Below are 19,599 nucleotides of genomic sequence, written 5' to 3' on the forward strand. Positions count from 1 at the left end.
TATATTTCAAGATTCTATTTTAAAAATTTATTCTTTCTCTTTCTTTCAGCTGTAAGATGGCCTTGTGTGGTCCTTTTAGAATAAAGAAGACAATATTGTACTCACAGCTTAAGTGATGCAGAAAATCAAATCACTGGAGGCTGCCCTGCTATGTATGGTTTATCATTATATTCTCTTCATCTCTTTAACAATTTTCTTAATACTAATTTAATTGGATTTAATAAATTTGGCATTTTTAGAATACCTACGATGTAGATGGAACAATATTAAGTTACAATAAGAAAATTCATAAAAATCAGTAAGACATAACCACAATGTCCACTATACAACAAAAAATTACTAGGCATGTAAAGAAATGAAAAAATTTTAGGTGATTTTAAAGAAAAAAAGCAGCTGACATTATGGAAATTACCCAGATGATGGAATTAGCAGAGAAAGAATTTAAAGTGGCTATTGTAGATATGGTCAAGGACTTAAAAAACAAAACATGAATATAACTGGTACACATATGGGGAATTTCAGCAGAAAATGGAGAGTACAAAAAGTTGAATAAAAGTTCTAGAACTAAAAGTACAATATATAAAATAAAATATTGACTTGATGTGTTTAATTACAGATTGGAGACTATAGAAGAAAGAGTGAGTGAACCTGGAGACCAAGTAATAGAACACAGACCTGTGGGAAAACATGAAGCAATCTAACATAGATGTGACTTAAGTTTCAGAAGAAAATACAAATGGAATGAAAGATATGATTTTTTAAAAATAATCATTATAAATTTTTCAAATATGATGAGAGTATTCAAGAATCTTGGCAAACTTCAAGCAGAATAAGTACAAAGAATATCACATCTAGGAACATCCTTAACTTATTATACTATATCGTATATTGAAAGTCAAAGATAAGGAGAAAAATCTTGAAAGCAGCAAAGAAAAATGACTCACTGTATTCAGAGAAACAAAGATAGGAATGATGGCTGACATTTTCTCTGAAGCATTAACTCTCAGAAGAAAACAGGATTGTATCTTCAAAGTGCTAAAAGAAAAAATAAACTGTCTAGTAAAAATTCTATATCCAGCAAAATTATCCTTCAAAATTGAGGGTGAAATAAAGATAGTTTTATATAAACAAAAGCTGAGAGAAGTTGTTGCTACTGGACCAGCAATGCAAAAAAAATGCTAAAAGTGGTTCTTCAGGCTGAAGAGAAATTACAATAGGTGAAAATTCCAGTCTATAGGAAGGAATGATATATTTTTTCTTATTTACTTTTTTACAATAAAAAATAAAACAAAATAAAAAAAAACATTTACTATAGTGTTTATAACACATATTAGAAGTAAAAAAGTATGACAACACCACAAAGTATGGTGGTAAACAGAATTACACTGTTATGAAGTTCTTGTTTCAGGTGAAATAGTACTTTACACACTGAATTAAGCCTAGATGCACTGTACACTTAAGTTACAGATATTTATTGTAATTCTAAAAGCAACAACTAAAATAACATATTTTTTAAAGTAGATTAGTACCAAAAGGCAGATTGGCTCCAAAAATAAACTAACAAACAAAAAAAACCAGATTGTAAATAGTTGAGGCTATGCAGGCCCATATGGTCCTGATCACAACTACTCAATTTCCTCATGGCAGCTCAAAAACAGACAGGGACAAAATGTAAATAAGTGAGTATAGCATTATTCCACCAAAACTTCATTTACAAAATCAGGCAGTTGGCTGGATTCGACCCATGGGCCATAGTTTGCAAACTCCTCTTTTAGACCAAGACTGAATTCAGGTGTACTCGTCGTCGGCAGCCGTCCGTCTCGAGAGACGATGGTGTAGCTTCTTAAGAGTCTATCTGCACCGCCGAGAATGGCTGTGCAGTCCGACTCGGGAGTGACACGGTATCTGTCTCCTCCCGTGTTGAATCGACATCTTGCGATGTCGCTGGAGTGTCCTCTCCAGTGAAGCTGAAGCTACAGAGCCTGGGCAGGGTGATATGGAGGGTCTGCTGTTGCCCATGCAGCAGACCCCCCCTCTCTTCGCAGCTGAAGGATCCAAGGGAAAGACGGAGTCAATACAGCTTGGCTTCAGGTGCGCCGCAGGAGTTGCCGGTGTTGACTACAACGTCAAACCGCCTTAGGGACTCCGACTCCGGATTTTCTATCGGGGTTTACTCCCCTAGCCTTTCCCCTGAAGAGGTATGCCGCAAGGCAGCGGAGGTTTTTTGGAATCAGAGTTTTCCTTCTCTGAATTCAGGTGTATTACCCATTCAGTTACTTGACATAATTCCTTTTCCATATACATAGTGGATGCACTATGTGTTGTATAAATATTGAACAAACCAGTCTGCATTGTATCCAAAAAAATAAACAAAATAAAAATAAAAAGGTAGATTAGAACTTTCCTGGAATATTAGGGTCACCTCTCAGTTTGTAGAAGTCCCACAACCCAAAAGAGGACCTAACATGTAGTAAGTTCCAAATAAATTTAAATTAAGCAACAAATGCACACTTAAGTAAAATTAACAGGACATGGAGTAATAATCATAAAAGGCAAAAATAAAGGATCATTGCAGATTATCAAAAGATTATCAAGATTATCATGTAGAAAGCAGATAAAATAATTTTAATTTTTCACTTATGGAAAATAAAAGTATTACGGATTCCCTGTGTTTTGGGAGATTTCTTCTAACTATGGTAGAGGTGAACCTAGAATCTCTACTAAATCAAGGCACACTCTTTCGGGACTAGCTCCAATGTCCCTGGAATGCCCAAATGAGCAGTCTCCTGTTGTGCACTGTGATAATACCATGTGCTTCTCTTTCATGTCATTTACCATGATCAAAATGTAATAATTATTTATGTCATCATGACTTTAACATCTGTTTTTCCCATTGGATGGTGAGCTCCATGAGAGTAGACAGCATCTGCCTAGCTCATGGTCACATCCACACACAGTGTTGACCATAGGAGGTCACTGACAATACTTTGTTGAATGAATTAAAGCACATGAGATGGATGAGATCTTAGAAATCATCTAGATATTACAAGTATGTCATTTTACAGATGAGCAAAGGGACCACAGCAACAAATCTTTGAGCATGTATGTAGATGGTTCACTTGGGAATGGACTACTACAACCCAAATTTGCAACTAGGCCAAAGTGCTCTCTGTTGGATCAAGCTGAGCCTGCACCCACTGCCCTATCTCCCACTCATACGAACAATAGTCAGTACTGCGAGTATAACGACTGATTAACACAAACCTCAAAGTCATGATGCTGGCCTTATCAAAAGTTACAATCTTCTAGCCAAATGAACAAAAGTGATAGTGTGTGTGCGCGCGCGCATGTGTGTGTGTGAGTGTGTGTGTGAGAGAGAGAGAGAGAGACTTCAATTTTAAGATGCTCACACTTAAAGTTTCCTCAGAAACTATTTACTCATCAGTCTTGTGAACAAATGAGAAATGGCAAGTCCTAACCAAGAACATCTGATGTAAGATCTTAAAATGCAGAAGACTAACTGGGAGCCACTTCCACACTGAAAAAAGAAAAGAAAAGAAAAGAAAAGAAAAGAAAAGAAAAGAAAAGAAAAGAAAAGAAAAGCAGTAAGCATGTTCTCATAAATTAGATCAGAAAAAGACACTGATTTTCATATAAAGACCATGAAAATTCCCTCCTCGTTTATTTCTCCTATAGATGTGACCCCTATCTTTCTTCTTCACTGTACAAAGTCAATTTGGTCTCCCTATAAAGTTAGCAGAAAGGGAATATAAAAAATAACTATGTATGGTGCCAGCCAGGTGGGTACTGAAAATATTAGTGGAGCACTTTGTCAAGTATATGACTGTCTAACCACTATATGATACACCTGAAACAAACACAAAATAATATTAAATGTAAACTTTAAAATTAAATAATTTTTTTTAAAAGAAACACCATTTCTAGTTCCAGGGCCTGGATCTTCCATGCTCCACCATCCTCCCTCAGCAAGAGTCCAACACCTCACTCAGTCAAGGAGGAAGAGGCTGGATTAGGGCTTGACAGGAATACATGAAAAACACAGTGAGGATAGTCATTTCCTCAACTGAGGAAGTGGGTCTATTAACCCAGTCCTTTGCTCTTGTACACAATGCAGTTTTTCCCCAGGGCAAAGCCCCCCTAGCAGCAGAGGCACCCTGTCAGGGAAAGAGCAGCTCAGCTCCTCTGCTCGCTGCTACACTGTCCTTTCCAGTGATTTCTAGGAAAGGCTGCCTTCTCCCAGTGATGGTGGCAGAAGCTCTAAAGCAGATGCTGGGGCTCCTGAGCCTCCCCGCTCCCCTGCCCCAGGGCTCCTTCACCTCAAACCTCCCATTGCAATGGGCAGTGGGGAGGCAAGGGAGGAAGCTAGTCCAGCAAGTATCATAAGCTATCCTGTCACTGAGATTTCTCATCAGCAGCCTCTGCACCCTCTTCACTCCAAACCCCACTCAACTCTGAAATCAGGCCCCTGTGCTTGCTGCATGGGCGACTCCAGCTCAGGGAGGCCCAGGAGGGTTGTTTGGGACACTGTGTGCCCCCAGTTCCCTTTCACTCTCACTGTTGTTATCCCTCTGAATGTCAACAGGCTTTTTTTCCCCTATCACTTACAAAACATCAAAGAAAAATATATTACAAAAAACTTTTTAATAAAAAATGCTTCTGCAGGATACACAATTCAAAACCACAATTTATTTTCCACTGTGCACCAGCTCTGTGTGCAACTGGCACTTATTTGAGACACATTTCAAAGTAAATATGTTTGCGGTTCAAAGATAAGCAAGTTTTTAGAAAACCAGCAAAAGGGCTTTTTCTTCTTCTTTGTTGCTGGTAGAAAAATCAAAAAAGAAAGAGTAAATAAGAGGGAAAGACAGCCTCTGACTTACACTACATGTGTAGACCTAGAACTCTGGAAATTCATCAGTAGATAAGATATCAGGGCTAGAATTCATTCCCATCACCATCACTTCCTGCTCAAGTTACGTTTTGCCATCAAAACAATGCAGAAGAAACACTAAAATAATGACAAGGGATAGTTAAGACAGTTTTTTAAAGCTTATTTTTATTATAATCATTAATCTTATATGAGCTTTAAATTAAAAACCTATGTTAATTCAAAACAAAATTAAAAAAGGGAAGATGCCATTTTAACAAGGCTTCTGTTTACATCAATTACAACTGAAAATTGCCCTGTTGGAGATACCAGAGACTACAGAACAACACCCAGAGAAGGGCAATTTAGACATCACCTCAGCCATCACAAAAGAAGACAAGCCAGAGGTCAGCAGTGGCACCAGCATCCAAGATCGCTGTCCAGCCAGTGAAAACCATGCAGCTCCGCCTCCTGCAGGATGCTACACCGTGGGTCGCTCGCACATGCCACCCCTTCACAGGCTGCATTTTGCTTTTTGCCCATTATAGTTTTTATTAGAAAGTAACAATCCACTGTAATGCCATATTTAAGGACCTTATAGAAGGGCCTCCTAACCTCAAGCCCATAAACCCCTGGAGAAAGAATTAAACCTCTGGAGAGACCAATGAAAAATTAAATTCTGACAATAAAGGAGGCATAATTTTCTTGCTATGACTTTTGATCATTCTATCAAAGAAAAACAAATTCTTCACTTTTAAAGCACACGAATGGTGCAATGGCACCAAAACTCCAAGCTGAAGTAAAAGAATGGGCAGATCCACCATCTCTTTGCTTTTGGGGAATCAAGGGGGCTAAGATTATACAACTTGAAGCTACACAGTTTAGGAAATTTTACAAAACACTTCTATTTTCTAAAGGAAAAAAGACTCCCAATTCCCTCTACTCCTCCTGAGCTAACAATGTCGGGACCTCCTCAGCATTATTTCATGGTGAGCAGATGGTAGTCTGAATTTTTTTGATAAAAACAATCCACTAGCAGAGGTTGCCAAGAGGTCACCGGGACCCAGATTAACAATTGATCAGCTCTAATGGACCATCATAGCAATAAACTCAGAGCCCATACACAGAACCTGCTACCCCAGTAATAGCAACAAGGCTGACACCCAAGCTGTTAACAGACTTGTGCTTAATAGCCCCAATGCTTTGCAGCTTCAAAAGCTTCATCTCAGCAGACAAGCATTCTTAGATGCACATCCATTCTCTCAAAGGCCCCTCTTTTGTAGGTTTCCACAAAAGCACACACAGTTTACTCTGACCTGGAGATTTCACAGAGGTCTGAGGTCTGGATAGTGAATGACACTCTGTGATATTGACAGGTTATTTCAATATCCTCTTGTGTTCCTACCACAACTGTAGCCTCTGATATTCCTTGTGTCCTCATACAAAACAAATGACTGGATAGGAAGAACTGGGCTCCCCATCCTTGTTCCCAAGAGAACAAAAGCTATAACACTCCATTTTCTCATTGTCTGTGTTGTTTTTTTTTTTTTTTTTTTTGAGAGATGCCGATGCTGCATTAGTGTTTATGGCACCACATCTGACAAGGCATCACTTGTGCTACACCAGGATTTTATTGTAAAGCCTCAAAAGAGTAAGGAAGCCAGAACACTCTTAGAAGATAACAGCAGCTCCAGATGGACAAAGAGTAGCTCGATGTTAGCTGAGCTAAAACCACAGAACATTTTTCCTCTGCTAAAGGATAAAACTCCCCTAAAGTCAATTAAAGTATTCTCTCCCTTCCCCACCTACATTTACTAGACAATTGATCTCAGAATAAAATTGACTATATGAGCCATAAATACCAGATTTTCCAAAACAGTCCTGACTTCCAAGAATCTTTTCTTGCTTTCCTGCAAACTTACTCCTTCCAGTTGGACCAAAAGATCCAAATGTTTAGTCCAGAAAAACCAAACAACAAGGACATTCTCTTATATCAACACAATATGGGTCAAAATCAGGAAATTCAACACTGATGCAATATTATTACCTAATACATAGTCAATATTCAAATCTTTGCTTCTGGTTGAGAATCCATTTTTGGATCACACATTGCATTTAGTTGTCATGTGTCTTTAATGTTCTTTAGCCTGGAACAAGTTCTCTATGTTTGTCTTTATCTTGACATTTTTTGAAGAGTCCAGCCAGGTATTTTATGAAGTGTCCCTCACTCCAGATTCTTCTGATGTTTCCTCATTAGATTTCAGATACACATTTTGGACACATTATGAAAGAATTCTACCTAGGCAACGCTGTATTTGTCCTGATCATCACATCTGGAGGCCCTTTGCTGTCATCTTGTTTCATAACTGATGTGAACTTTGATTACCTGTTCAAGATAGTGTCTGACAGTTTCTTCCATAATAAAGTTGCTATTTTCTCCCTTGTAATTAATAAGTTATTTGTGAGTGGATGCTTTAAAATTGTCAATGTCCTGTTCTTCACCAAACTTTTACCTGCTAGTTTTAGCATCCATTGAAGATTCTTGTTTGAGTCAATTCACACCATAATGTTCTAACTCCATCATTTCTTCTATATTCATTTGTTGGCATTCCACTGTAAGAACTTTCCTTCTTATTTTTTTGTATATTTATCTTTTTATCTATCACTTTGTCTGTTTGTTATCAAAGTGGACATGTGGATTCTTATTTTATTCAGCATTATAATCTAAGCTGATTTGAGTTGAGTTTCTGTCATTTAGTGCCAGAATATTCCTGAAAAGGCTTCAGGAACTCCTGATGAGAAGAAGATACTTTCCCTTGCCAACACAGTCAAGAGGTCTTTACAATCATCACACTTAAAAAGGTGCTTCCTAATGCTTCCACTGAAACTCTCTGGCCCACTCCAGGAAGTCCAAGCCCTTTGAAGAGGAGGCAAAATGAAGTCAGATGTAACCAGTGAACAGTCCCTGAATCTCCCTGGAGCTGCCACAGGGTTGTGGCTATGGGAAGACAAGGTGATCCTCACTATATTCAGCTGACTTCTCTGCTCCTTTACTTGCAGCTTTGCCCAAAACAGCTGGCTTCCCCACTCCTCAACAGTGCCCAGAACATCTTCACCTCCCCATGCAACTTCTTGTGCTTGGCTTATATTCCTGGCTCTATTTGCTCCCTGTGTTGGGTATTGTGCCTGAAAATGACCCCCAGAGGGCAGGTCTGATATTTTCTCCTTCCCCTTCAGACCTATTCTTCACCCTTCTCCACCCAGTGTGATGCCTCAGGAGGCTGAATCAAATCAACTACACCAACAGTTGGATTTAGCCAGTGGTGGGTACCAGCAAGAGATCAGAAGGCTAGAAATTGTTCCTGGGGTATCTTCCCCAGAAACAGTGAGATCACCATGGCTGCACCTTTCTATCAAGTACCCTTTCCATATAGCTACTCTCCCTGGCTTTTGGAAACTACTCCATCCACTGGCTCCTTCAGGCCAGGAGTATGGCTTGCCCTGGGGTCCAACACTATTTATTGCTTGTTGGTTTCATTTACCATACATTTGTAAATATTTCCTTTATTAAACTTTCTCAATTACACCATTTGAGTTTTCATTCTTTTATCCTCATGGCAAAAAAAAAAAAAGAATGTAGGTAGTAATGATACAAGAAGTACATCTATGGGACAGAGACACAGCCAAAGGCTACCTTAGGTATCACTAATGTTTTTTATGTTTGAAGATTTATGTCTGTCTTTATCTTTTCCATATAAATAAAAACATAGTAAAATTAACACTATTCTGTAACTGTGACATGGTTTTTTTTTTTTTTTTTTTTTTTTTTTTTTGGTTTTTCAATTACAGTTGTCCCCTTTTCCCCCAATTTCTCTCCCCCACCCAACCCACCCCCTCTCCCGCAATCATATCCCTCCCCGTTGTCCATGTCCATGAGTCTAACTGTGACATTGTGACACATGCCACTAAAAGAGTTATGTTCTCTCCTAAGCACAGACTTAAGGATTAAGATTAACTCCCTCTATTTTTTTAGCAGTAAGGAAAACTACTAAACTCAAAGTGACAATATAGATAAAATTTCCTTCAGGAGGGATCCAAAGAAACCTCCAAGTATCATTCAATTTACTGGTTGCCTTTTACTATGTTTTTTCTATACAAGACAACATCAAAAGCCTTCTCAACCAGACACAGGTGTGCCATGATTAGCTATCAGATCCACTACAATTTATTAAGTGGATGTTCAAATCCCACATCTGTGAATGATTTAATTTTTAAATATAATTTACAGTCATTAAACATTAGATCCATCACAACATTGCTTTCAATCACTTAAAATGCAGCCAAGGAAATGTCTATATTCCGCTATTTACCTTATCAATGTACCATTAAGAGCTCAGGTGATTATTGTCAGTTGATTGATTAACTCCCCCAAAACTGGGGAGGAATTCATCAAAATCTGGTTATGTGCATGAGCATGCATCATCCTCCATTGCAACTATCCTGGTGGGAAACAGTTGAGTATCACTGCTCTCCTGCCTTATCAAAAAACAGGCACGTTTATTACTACTCTGTACCACCCTCTCAAAGCCTTTCTTTCCCAACCAGTGAAACCTGGCATTCCTGGCATTCCTAGCACATCTCCTTTGACAGCAAACATAGAGAACAATTTAACACGAAGTAAAATCACTTACCTGCAAGTCTGCATCGAACTCATGTTTCAGGTGTGCTTCTTCAGCAGCCTCAACGAGACGCTGGAAAGACAGAAAGCAATATGAGTGTCACCAGCATAGCCCAGACCCCATTTCAACAGCGTGAACAGACCAAGTTTTCACCATTGCCCCTGAATGGCAGCATGCTCCACGGCATGCTCATAGTGACTGGTACCTTCACTCCCATGAAACTGAAAGCAGTAACATCACTGTCAAAATCTAGTTTCGCCTTTTTTATTCAATCATAATTCTTCCAATAAGTATTTATTTTTATGTGTGCATAAAGGCACATGTGTTTTGCACCCATTTTTGTAACAATTCAAAGACACTGGCATTTGAGGTCCTGTATGAACTCCAAAACCTACCTAAAAAAGTGCATTACTTAGCTAGAGAAAGCCCTTAGTCAAGATTTATTAAACTGAATTAAGTCCAACTCTAAGTGGGCTAACTTCCCCGATTGTTTGGAAAACACTACTTATTTTAATTGCCTGCATCATTCAAGGTCAATTCTTTCTGCACCCAGTTCTAGTATATAATTATCAGGTGACAGTTATTTAAATTTTATGGTACATGAATGCCATTTTGACAATCTGCATCCTAATAATAAAATCACTGAGATTAAATCAATAAGCAGTACCCATAAAACACATCATTATTCTTCTTGGCTAACTAAATCCACCCAATTCATATTCTTATGAAAACAACTTAATGAAATTCCATTTAATAATTATTCAACAACCAGAATTATTTTACTTTAATTTGAATTTTCTAATGTTACTTCTCACCATGAAAATGTAGGCTAGAAGATATTGAAGAAAACTCATTTAGTTAAATAACATTGCACTGAAATTTTACTGAACTAAGAGCAAAACCTGTACATCCAAATAAAAAGTCAACCATCTCAGTATTTCCCATTGTTAACCATATAGCCTATGCTGCCTTAAACTTGCTTTTTCTTGACATTATATAGACCTGAATTTAACAAGGCCATGCTTCAAGAACTAATGACATCAGTATTAATCTCTAAATGATCGCAAATGCACAAATGTTCCATGAGTAATTATTAAACTGCACATAGAGATAAAGAGGCTGAATATGTCTGGTTAACTTGAAGCTCTAGCACAGAGCACCAAAGCCCTCTCTCTCAATAGGGCCTACAAAGAAAAAGATGGGCCAGCCAGAGACAGTGCTATCTGCAGCCAGAAATCTAGGAGGGCTGGCAAATCTGGCTCTCCACACTCCTATCAGAGTCAAGAAGGGGCTTCCCCTTCTCTGGCCAATCAAAGAACAGAGCCTATGACACAGGACAGGGCCAGAGACAGAAGACCCAATTCTAATTCTAGCCATCGTGCAACCCACTACAGTTGTAAGATCTTGGGCAAGTTCCTTTCCCTCTCTGGGCTTAGTTTCTTCATCCCACGCACATGAAAAGGTGACCCCAGAGCAGTGGTTCTCAAAGTGTAGTTCCCCACTGGCAGCATTAGTTTCACCTGAGAACTTGTTAGAAATTCACATTATCAGGCCCCATCCTAGTCCTGCAGAATCAGAAGCTCTGGGGGTGGGCCTAGCAATTTGCTTTAACAAGCCTTCCAGGTGATTCTGATGCCACCAGAGTTTGAGAACCACTGGCTAACAACACCACTTGTCCCAGATCTTACCTCATCCCTGAGCCTTGCTCAATGAACTCCACCAGCCCGTCAAGATTTCTCAACTCTCATTTACCTTTTTTGAAACATGTGTACATAGGTATTTTCACTATAAGACATAAAATACTTTAGAGAAGAGACATAAAATGGAGAGGATGAGAAACAGAGAAAAAGAAAAATAAGGAGAGACACTATGTATGTAGACTGGATATGTTGGCCCCAAGCTTGCATTGGGTCAGTTTTCAATGAGTCATAGTCTTCTTGGAATCATCTCAGTGAAGCTTGTCAGCCTCCCAGGATCACAAGACACAATCTGCAAATGTATCAATGTGGACCCAGACAGATAAGTAACAGGCAGTGATATAACAAATTTAAGTGTTTGTGAGAGCTCATTCTCTTAATCCTTGTAATAGATTTAAAATTTGTATCCATGTATCATAAAATCAGTTACATATTGAGCATATAAATATTATACATGTCTGAGCATTTCCATTATCAAAAAGGTTATGCATTTTGATTAGGTACTTACTTAAACACATAGAAGCTGTTTTTTCAGGGTGTCTAAGCATTTTGAAAATCTAAATATTTCAGTGAAATGTACAAATGATCAAAAGTTAGAAACAACCTAATTTCACAATGAACAAGACAGATAATATTTTTTTAAGTGAAGAACTGGACATGTACAAAAAAATAAAGCAGTGTAGGACCAACAAATAAGAGAACAAGATGGAAATGACAGGGAAATTAAAGTTATTATGAAAGAGCATAGCATAAAATGCATTTCATATATAACATTTTATTTATATTTATGTATATGTATATAATACATACCATATAACATACCATGAAATGCATTTCAATCACAAATACTGCAATGCAATACATGAGGCACGAGAGGGCAACACATTTGAAACAATTCAATAATACAGGTATCCCCCATGTAACACAATACTTCTATAACACGGTTTCACTCTAACATGGTTAGAGAAATGAGGAAAACTCCCGTATAACACAAAATTAGGGAAATCCCTGTACAATACTGAACATGACAAAAGCTTTTAAGAGCAAAAGATAACTCATTAAACATTTTTCATTTGCGCACGTATATCATATCAGATTTGCCTGTAGAATTTTAAAATTAATCAGAATTTTAAACCCATTTTGTTCATGGAGTATTAATTACACTTTAAAACTTTAATTATGTTTTTCTTTTTGTTACATTACACATACATATTTCTTAAATAAAGATCTTTGCACTGGAAGGAGCACAGTTTAAGAGAAAACTTCAAAAGTGCTTAATACCATATAACAAAATTTATAAAAATCTTTCAGCAAAAAGCAAGCAATCTAAAATAACAGACTTTTTGCAAAAAGTAGAGCATAGAAATCAAGATAATACTGAAGAAACTTCAGAGGATGAGGGTGTATTGTCAAAAAGAAAAGGCATTCGGTTAATGAAGCTTAGTGTGACAAAGAAAACATTAATTCATATTAATATGTAATACTTTTGATGAAAATTGCTTTAATTAAGACATTTCTATTAACTATAAAAATATAATAGTATGTTTTTTATTTTTTGGAAACTACCCCCCTTTTTCTACTAGTTCTTTGTTTCATATAACACGGATTCACATAACATAGCATTTGTTAGGAACCTAACAACCATGTTATACAGGGGTTACCTGTATTGTACCAATTACTGATTAGCCAGAATACCGTTCTCTGTGCAGAGCAGTGAGTATATGAGAATCTGAACCTGCTGGCCAATTTTTATGTTTATTTTCAAGTTAACATTGCTGTATGCCTTTTTAACTTAATATATCTCACACACCTCTTGTTTCCATGAAGATATTTCCCATCATGCTCATGACAAAACTTTAGGAAATAAGATTCAGAAAAAGATAGTCAGCTGGCAGCTATACATAATAGTTGTCTCACACGAAACAAATAAGTACTTTGGAACGGAGCCCTTTGAAAGAATAGACCCTTCCTACAATCAGTCATGGGGTTATCCCAACCTGTTCTCTGATGCCAGCAAGAGAGACAGCCTTACATTTTATGAGAGAATTCAGGAGGAAAACCCCAAGAACAGGCTCAGCTGTTAAGCACAATGGTAGTGATAAGCAGTACAGCAAGAACTATGTACCTTTTGAAAAGAATAAAGGATAGCTCATCCTTCCTCTAAAACACTCTTAAAAAGATTAACTATTTAAAGGCAATAGTATCTAAGAAAATCATATGCCATAAATTTGCCTAAAGCATAGTTCTGGGGACAAAAGTTCCTACTGTTAATGAAATTTAAAAAAACTGAATTATCATTTTAAAAAAATCAAGACCACTCAACTTTCAACTTTGATGTTTGCCAGTAAAAAAAAAAAAATTACAGCTTATAATGTCTCTTTCCTGCACAAGTATCCCTATCATCTAATTAAAATTAAATATATTTAAAAAATAAGTTTGATTATCACTTGCAGGTAAGAAAATCAATTTAAATGTGCTAATATTTTAATTATATGAAAAACTGCCACTGAGCCTGAGGAAAACTGTTACTCTATTATATCTATTAGAAAGGCAATGTGCTTTCAATAATAATAAGTTGATTTTCTCTTGTATGAATTCCCCTTTGGATCTGCAGATGGGATTATAGAATTGTGACCATGGTTTTTAATTAAAGCTATATTCAAAATTGAGCTTTAAGGAAAGAAAAATAACAGTTTTGTCCACAAGTTCCCTCACCCCATTTAATATCAAATTCTCCCCTCTCCCTTTAATGCTGAAACATTACTCAAAAAAAAAAAAAAATGATAACAATATACCAGAATATACAATACATTCTGGAATTGGAACAAAGCACCTAAAGCTAAAACCTTGTAATTCATGAGCTGATGTTCATTTCACTGACTTTTTCATTTCTAAATCACTCTTCTCTTTTAGTGAAATAAATACAAACAAAAGCTATCTTTATTTTATAAGTAAGAAATGCTAGAAGTCATGGACCATGGATAGTATTTATAGTTACGGTGAAGGCAAAACTGTCAGGGGAATAGCAGGGATATTAAAGCATTTCATTTAAAATCACATCTTATTTCTTGTTACAATGACCCCGTGTTATCCCTACAACACTATAGTATGCAGCCTCCCACCTCCTCCCCCAAAACACTTAAATCAAGACTAGGATTAAAGACATTGTAGAGGTCAAACTTTCTGTCACCGTCCAAAAGGGGAAAAATAGGACACCAAGTAAAAGTAAAAACTGGTTCAAAATTAGAAAATAATTTTTTCTTCTATTTGTATTTCATTTTTTTGTTCCTGGTTATTTTGGCTTACCAGGAGAAATGAGAGAGAGAAATATGCCATGAGAGTGGAAAGGTAATGAAAAATGTAATTGCACAACCAAAGAAACCTACTATGGGACTCCTACTGATTCTATTAGAATGAACAAATTGTGTACAAATGAAAATAGAAATTTATATTAAAAATCCCTAAAATTGGAGGGGAGTCATAATGGACAAAAATTCTTAAAGCAAAACAAATATTAAAACCAAAGATAGAGTTGTTTTTATTTCTCATGATAAAGCTAAAAAGCATTGACTTTACTGTAAATGCTATTACAATGGAATACTGGGAGATTTCAAAGCACTTCATATATTTAGTGGTTTTCATTCAACGTTTTGCAACAACATATTTAATACTCATACCAGGGTTTTTATTGCCATTTTTTTCTAGAATGTATACATAATTCTTTCTCGAGTACTATTTAAGCTCAAGTAGGGGATTCTAAGGAAAATTTATAATCATTAACATGGATTTAAGCTTCATTGATGATTAACCTGGTGCTAGTTTTTGAATTGTCATTAAAACCAAAACAATAAAAACTAAATGTGTAGAAAAACAACCAAAAGGAGTGATCCAAGAGACTTAACAATTACCACCACCGTCATACCCAGTGTGGCACGTTTATCTTTTCCTCACAGTCAATTTCGTGGCTTTTGTTTTAAGGGCTAGAGTTGAATGGAGTAAGATTTACAACAGTACGTACATGGAGTCAACGCTATCCTAGCTTCATGCTTCCTGGAAGGGCTTGAACTCTGCATGCTGAACATCTACAGAAGTGAGGATAAAGAAAACCCAAGGCCTCTCTATAATCACAAATTCAGGGGAACTCAAAAACAAAATGCAAAACTGCTACCCTCGTTAAATGTCATTAGCACATCAAAAGATGTCTCTGGGAATCTGGACAAAATGAGATCTATCTGTTCCCAGGATTAATTTCAAACACTCCTCTCTTGGATGAAGGTCAAAAAACAACAGTTTAAGAATGATTAAGTTAAAAAACAAAAAAGTAAGATGTTCAAATTTATATTTTCATTCCTTCTGTCACTGAAGTCCCTTTCCTTCTGTTCTTGGGGTAGAGTTTTTATCACTCCGTAACAGTGTAGATTAATCTCTGATGCATTTATAGCTAGAGTTATCAGATGACAACTTCCCAAAGTATGGGACTTGTACACCCAGTGAGCTGTGAAACAGCATGAGGTGGTTTACAGAAGGGTGAGGGCCATGCACAAGGGAAGCAGCTTTTCACATGAAAGGGTAAATGACAAAGAATGCTGACAGGAGGCCAGGAAGCTGCCCAGTAGTGACACTTAGGAATGGAAGGTTCTTCCAGAAGGAGAGATGCTGACAGACTGGAGGTTGTATCTCAGAGATCTACACAGAGGCCACATCATTGATTGGGTGACCATCAGACAATCAACCAGGGCAAAAAGAACAACCTGGAGAGGTGGACGCAATTAGACAAGACGAAATCCAAGACATTTTTTTCCTCCCATCTTAAAATGCTGGAACTACCATTAGAGTCCTATCTGAGAGTTTAATAATATTTAGTAATCCTTACTGATAACAAATGTTTTTACTTTTCAACTCCAATAGAAATGGCACATATAATTCACCAACTATCAAGATGATGCTTTCTTTAGAGAAAAACAACTTTGATAAGGAACCTTCATTATTTCTTTGTTCCTTCAGAAGAAATAAGCTTTGTTGCACACGAATGAACATTTTGTATAAAATGACCTTCTGCCTGAAAGCTGCAAAGATTGCTTCTGCTTTAAAAACGGCAAACATTTCAAAGTGGGCTATAAAAGCTAATCTATGAAGTTTCCAGAGAAAGCAGGTAACAGAACAATAGAGCAAACATTTCGTGTGTGCGTGGGAAGCTCTCCTCCCTTCTGTCTCCTCCTCCCTTTCCTGTCTCCTTGAGATTGTGTGAGGCTACCACAGTCTTTTCACAAGACAAAATAAGCCTAGAGTCTACATCAGAAGACAGGATCACAATCAATAACAAATTATCGTGGTTTCCACAGGAGATACCTGTTATCAATTTGAAGCTGATTAAATTAATACCTGTTATCAACACTAATGGCTATTTCCAAACAAAATCCATCTCGTTCTATATCTAAGGCTGCATTTGCCCAAGTGCAACATTTGCAAAGCTATTGCAGATGGAAACAGCCAAACTTTGCTCGAAGGGTGCCCAAGGGCCAAAAGAGCTGGGGAGGAGACAGAAGAGAAGTCAATCCTGTATTTCAGCCGAAGTAATTTTTCCAAGTGATCCAGCATTTTTAAAAAGTGCTCTTCTGCTTATGTAACCCTCTGGGAATGGTTTAGAGTTGATTAGCAAAATCAAGGCTATTTCTCTTAAGCCTTATAAAGTCCTCTCAGAGAGCGTCTGTTCTGAGATAACTAAACTAGTTCTTTTGTGGGCAATAGAAATGTTGTGAATTTCCCAAGGGAAGGGTCCAGGATTAACAGGACTATGACATTCTGTAAGTTTGAGGATACACATTTGTTTTACACACTAGAAGCCATCTATCACTGAGGGCTTTGACAGTGGTGAGTAAAATCCTGTTCCAGCCTTTAATTACATCCTTTCCAGGACCTCCGTTGGACTGGAATGGTGGAGTTGTGAAGGCACTGCCCAGCTAGCTAAGGAAAATGGGAACATCTGCCTAAAATAAGATAGACAGGACAAGATGGGGGCTCAGCCAAGTTAAGAAGTTGATAGTCTCAGCAAGAAAGTCTGTCCTGCAGAGTTTCCATTCCTGGTGGTAGCAACAAATTTCCATCACTTTTGTCCAATGTAATTTAACAAATATTTGTTGAAAACCTATTAATTGACCAGAACAGCAACAAGAGCTGAATGAGACAACAAGAAATAAATGACTTTGCTTTGGGCCTCAAGAAGCTTTTGGTCTTTTAAGCATTGTGGTCTAGTAGAACCAGAACTGTCTCAGAGTCTGGGGACAAGGGTTTGAATCCAGGTCATCCTACTCACTAGCTGCCTGACTATGGGAAAAACCTCTCTTCTCAGAGCCTTTATTTTCTTATCTGATGAACTAAAATAAAAAGTCATCTTCAGTTTATACCTCTACATGTGAATTTGATGAGAACATACACACAAAACATTTCCTCAGGGATTCCACCCAAGTGTAAGATATTATTGTGATGGGGCAGGGGAAGAGACAAGATTTTCAGGCACAGCACAGCTTGACTGGAACAAGGAAACGTCACAGAGTCTGTGCCTCCCACAGTTGGCTCTCACATGGGGAGAACTTGGAAGAACTCTTCAAGTTCACAGTTACATGGAGGTTATGTGAAAGTTAATTCTGCTGCCAAGGAAATGACTCCAAACCTTGTGTTCTCAAACACTAGGCTGAGCACCTGCTCCTTAAGAACTGGTTTTCAGAATACACCACTCTCTTTTTCAGCTTCAGCAACAAAATCTGTGGTCAATGAGGCTGAAAATGAACTGAGGAAGGGCCTTTATTGAAAGGTTTGACTGATGTCCTCAGAATAGCACAAATACAAAAAGTAAGCTGTTTGCCAACACAAGCTCCTTTGACATATGGCATTATGAGACTTAGAATGTGGCAGGATGGTGAGTGTGGCAGGAAGTGAGGGTGACAGGATGGCATGAGTGGCCGGATGGTGAGTGTGGCAGGCAGGATAGTGAGTGTGGAAGAACATGAGTGTGGCAGGATGGTGAATGTGGCAGGATGGTGAGCATGGCAGGACAGCATGTGTGGCAGGATGTGAGTATGGCAGGACAGCATGTATGGCAGAATGGTGAGTGTGGCAGGAAGGTGAAGGTGGCATGTGTGGCAGGACAGGGAGTGTGGCAGGACAGGGAGCTTGGCAGAAAGGGGAGTGTGGCAGGACGACATGTGTTGCAGGACATATGGCAGGACGGCAGGTGTGGCAGGATGGTGAGTGTGGCAGGGTGGCATGTATGGCAGGACAGTGAGTGTGGCAGGAAAGTGAGCATGGCAGGATGGGGAGTGTGGCAGGACGTGGACAATTTCCATGTACATTACCTACTCAAGGTGGATTTTTAGGTAAATTTGATGCAGGAGAAAAGCTATTTTAGTTTCCTTTTTATTCTTTCCATCTATCCATCCATCCAGATATTACCAGGCAACTTCAGTCTGGGAAGGAACATATCATGTTGGTTCAGAGAGCAAGCCCTGGGATCAGACAACCTGACTTTAAATCTAGGGGCAAACGTTCTTAACACATAATAAATGCTCATTAATGTTAGCTCTTATCTTCAATGATGATGACAACAGTGATCATGATGATTAAGTATGTGAGAAGTATGCTAGAGGCTTGGGCCAGGAAGAAGACCAACATGTACATAGTACAGTTAGGAGGAGATGCAAGAAATTAGACAATGTGACATGGGCTATCCTAGAAGGTGACATAAGGTGATAATAGCAAACAATTATTGGGTTTCACACCTCCTATCCTAGTGCCAAACTGTTCTAAGCTTCAGTCAATTAACCCAGTTAATTCTCAGAACTGCCCTACAAAGGAAAGCACAGATATCAGCCCAGCTTTATTGTGGGGCAGTCAAAGAGCAGGGAGGTTCAAGTGGATGAAAACTCCAAGCAGGGAGCAGAGAGCTCTGCCAGGGTGTGCGGAATCAGTGTGGAAAAGGTCTAATAACCAATGTAACAGTGAGCCTGAGATAAAGGGTGAGTAGAAGTCGGCCAAGTGGCCACGAGAAGTGATAGGAAAATGAATGGCAAAGGTTCTTAGTTAGGCACCTCATGTGTCTACAGAGTGTCAGGTGGTCTGCAGTGGGGAAAGTCAGTGGTGTTGGGGAAAGTGTGCAAAACCAGCAGGCAAGTGAGGTTCAGGTGAGCAAGGACAATGAATAGGCTAAGGAATACTATGTTCTGTGCACAATGGGGGAGGGGAGCTGATGAGGTCTGATTGGGCATAAAAGCAACACAACCAGTTCTGAAATTTAAGTTATCTTTAAAGTAATCTAGTAGCTGTGTTGAAAAAAATAAAT

At 38.1% G+C, this 19,599-nt stretch overlaps 1 protein-coding gene across 1 annotated transcript in view; it reads right to left on the reverse strand.

Annotated features, from left to right (window-relative positions):
- The window catches only part of CACNA2D3 (calcium voltage-gated channel auxiliary subunit alpha2delta 3), a 931,470-nt gene that overhangs the window by 649,791 nt on the left and 262,080 nt on the right, over positions 1 to 19,599 (reverse strand). Inside the window, exon 4 of the mRNA XM_090284008.1 lies at positions 9,580 to 9,639. Within this exon, the coding sequence (XP_090140134.1) occupies positions 9,580 to 9,639 (60 nt within the window). The remainder of the gene's footprint in view (positions 1 to 9,579; positions 9,640 to 19,599) is intronic.

The sequence above is a fragment of the Furipterus horrens genome, unplaced genomic scaffold, assembly GCF_987537825.1.
Source record: "Furipterus horrens unplaced genomic scaffold, mFurHor1.1.pri manual_scaffold_7, whole genome shotgun sequence".
Lineage (NCBI taxonomy): Eukaryota > Metazoa > Chordata > Mammalia > Chiroptera > Furipteridae > Furipterus > Furipterus horrens.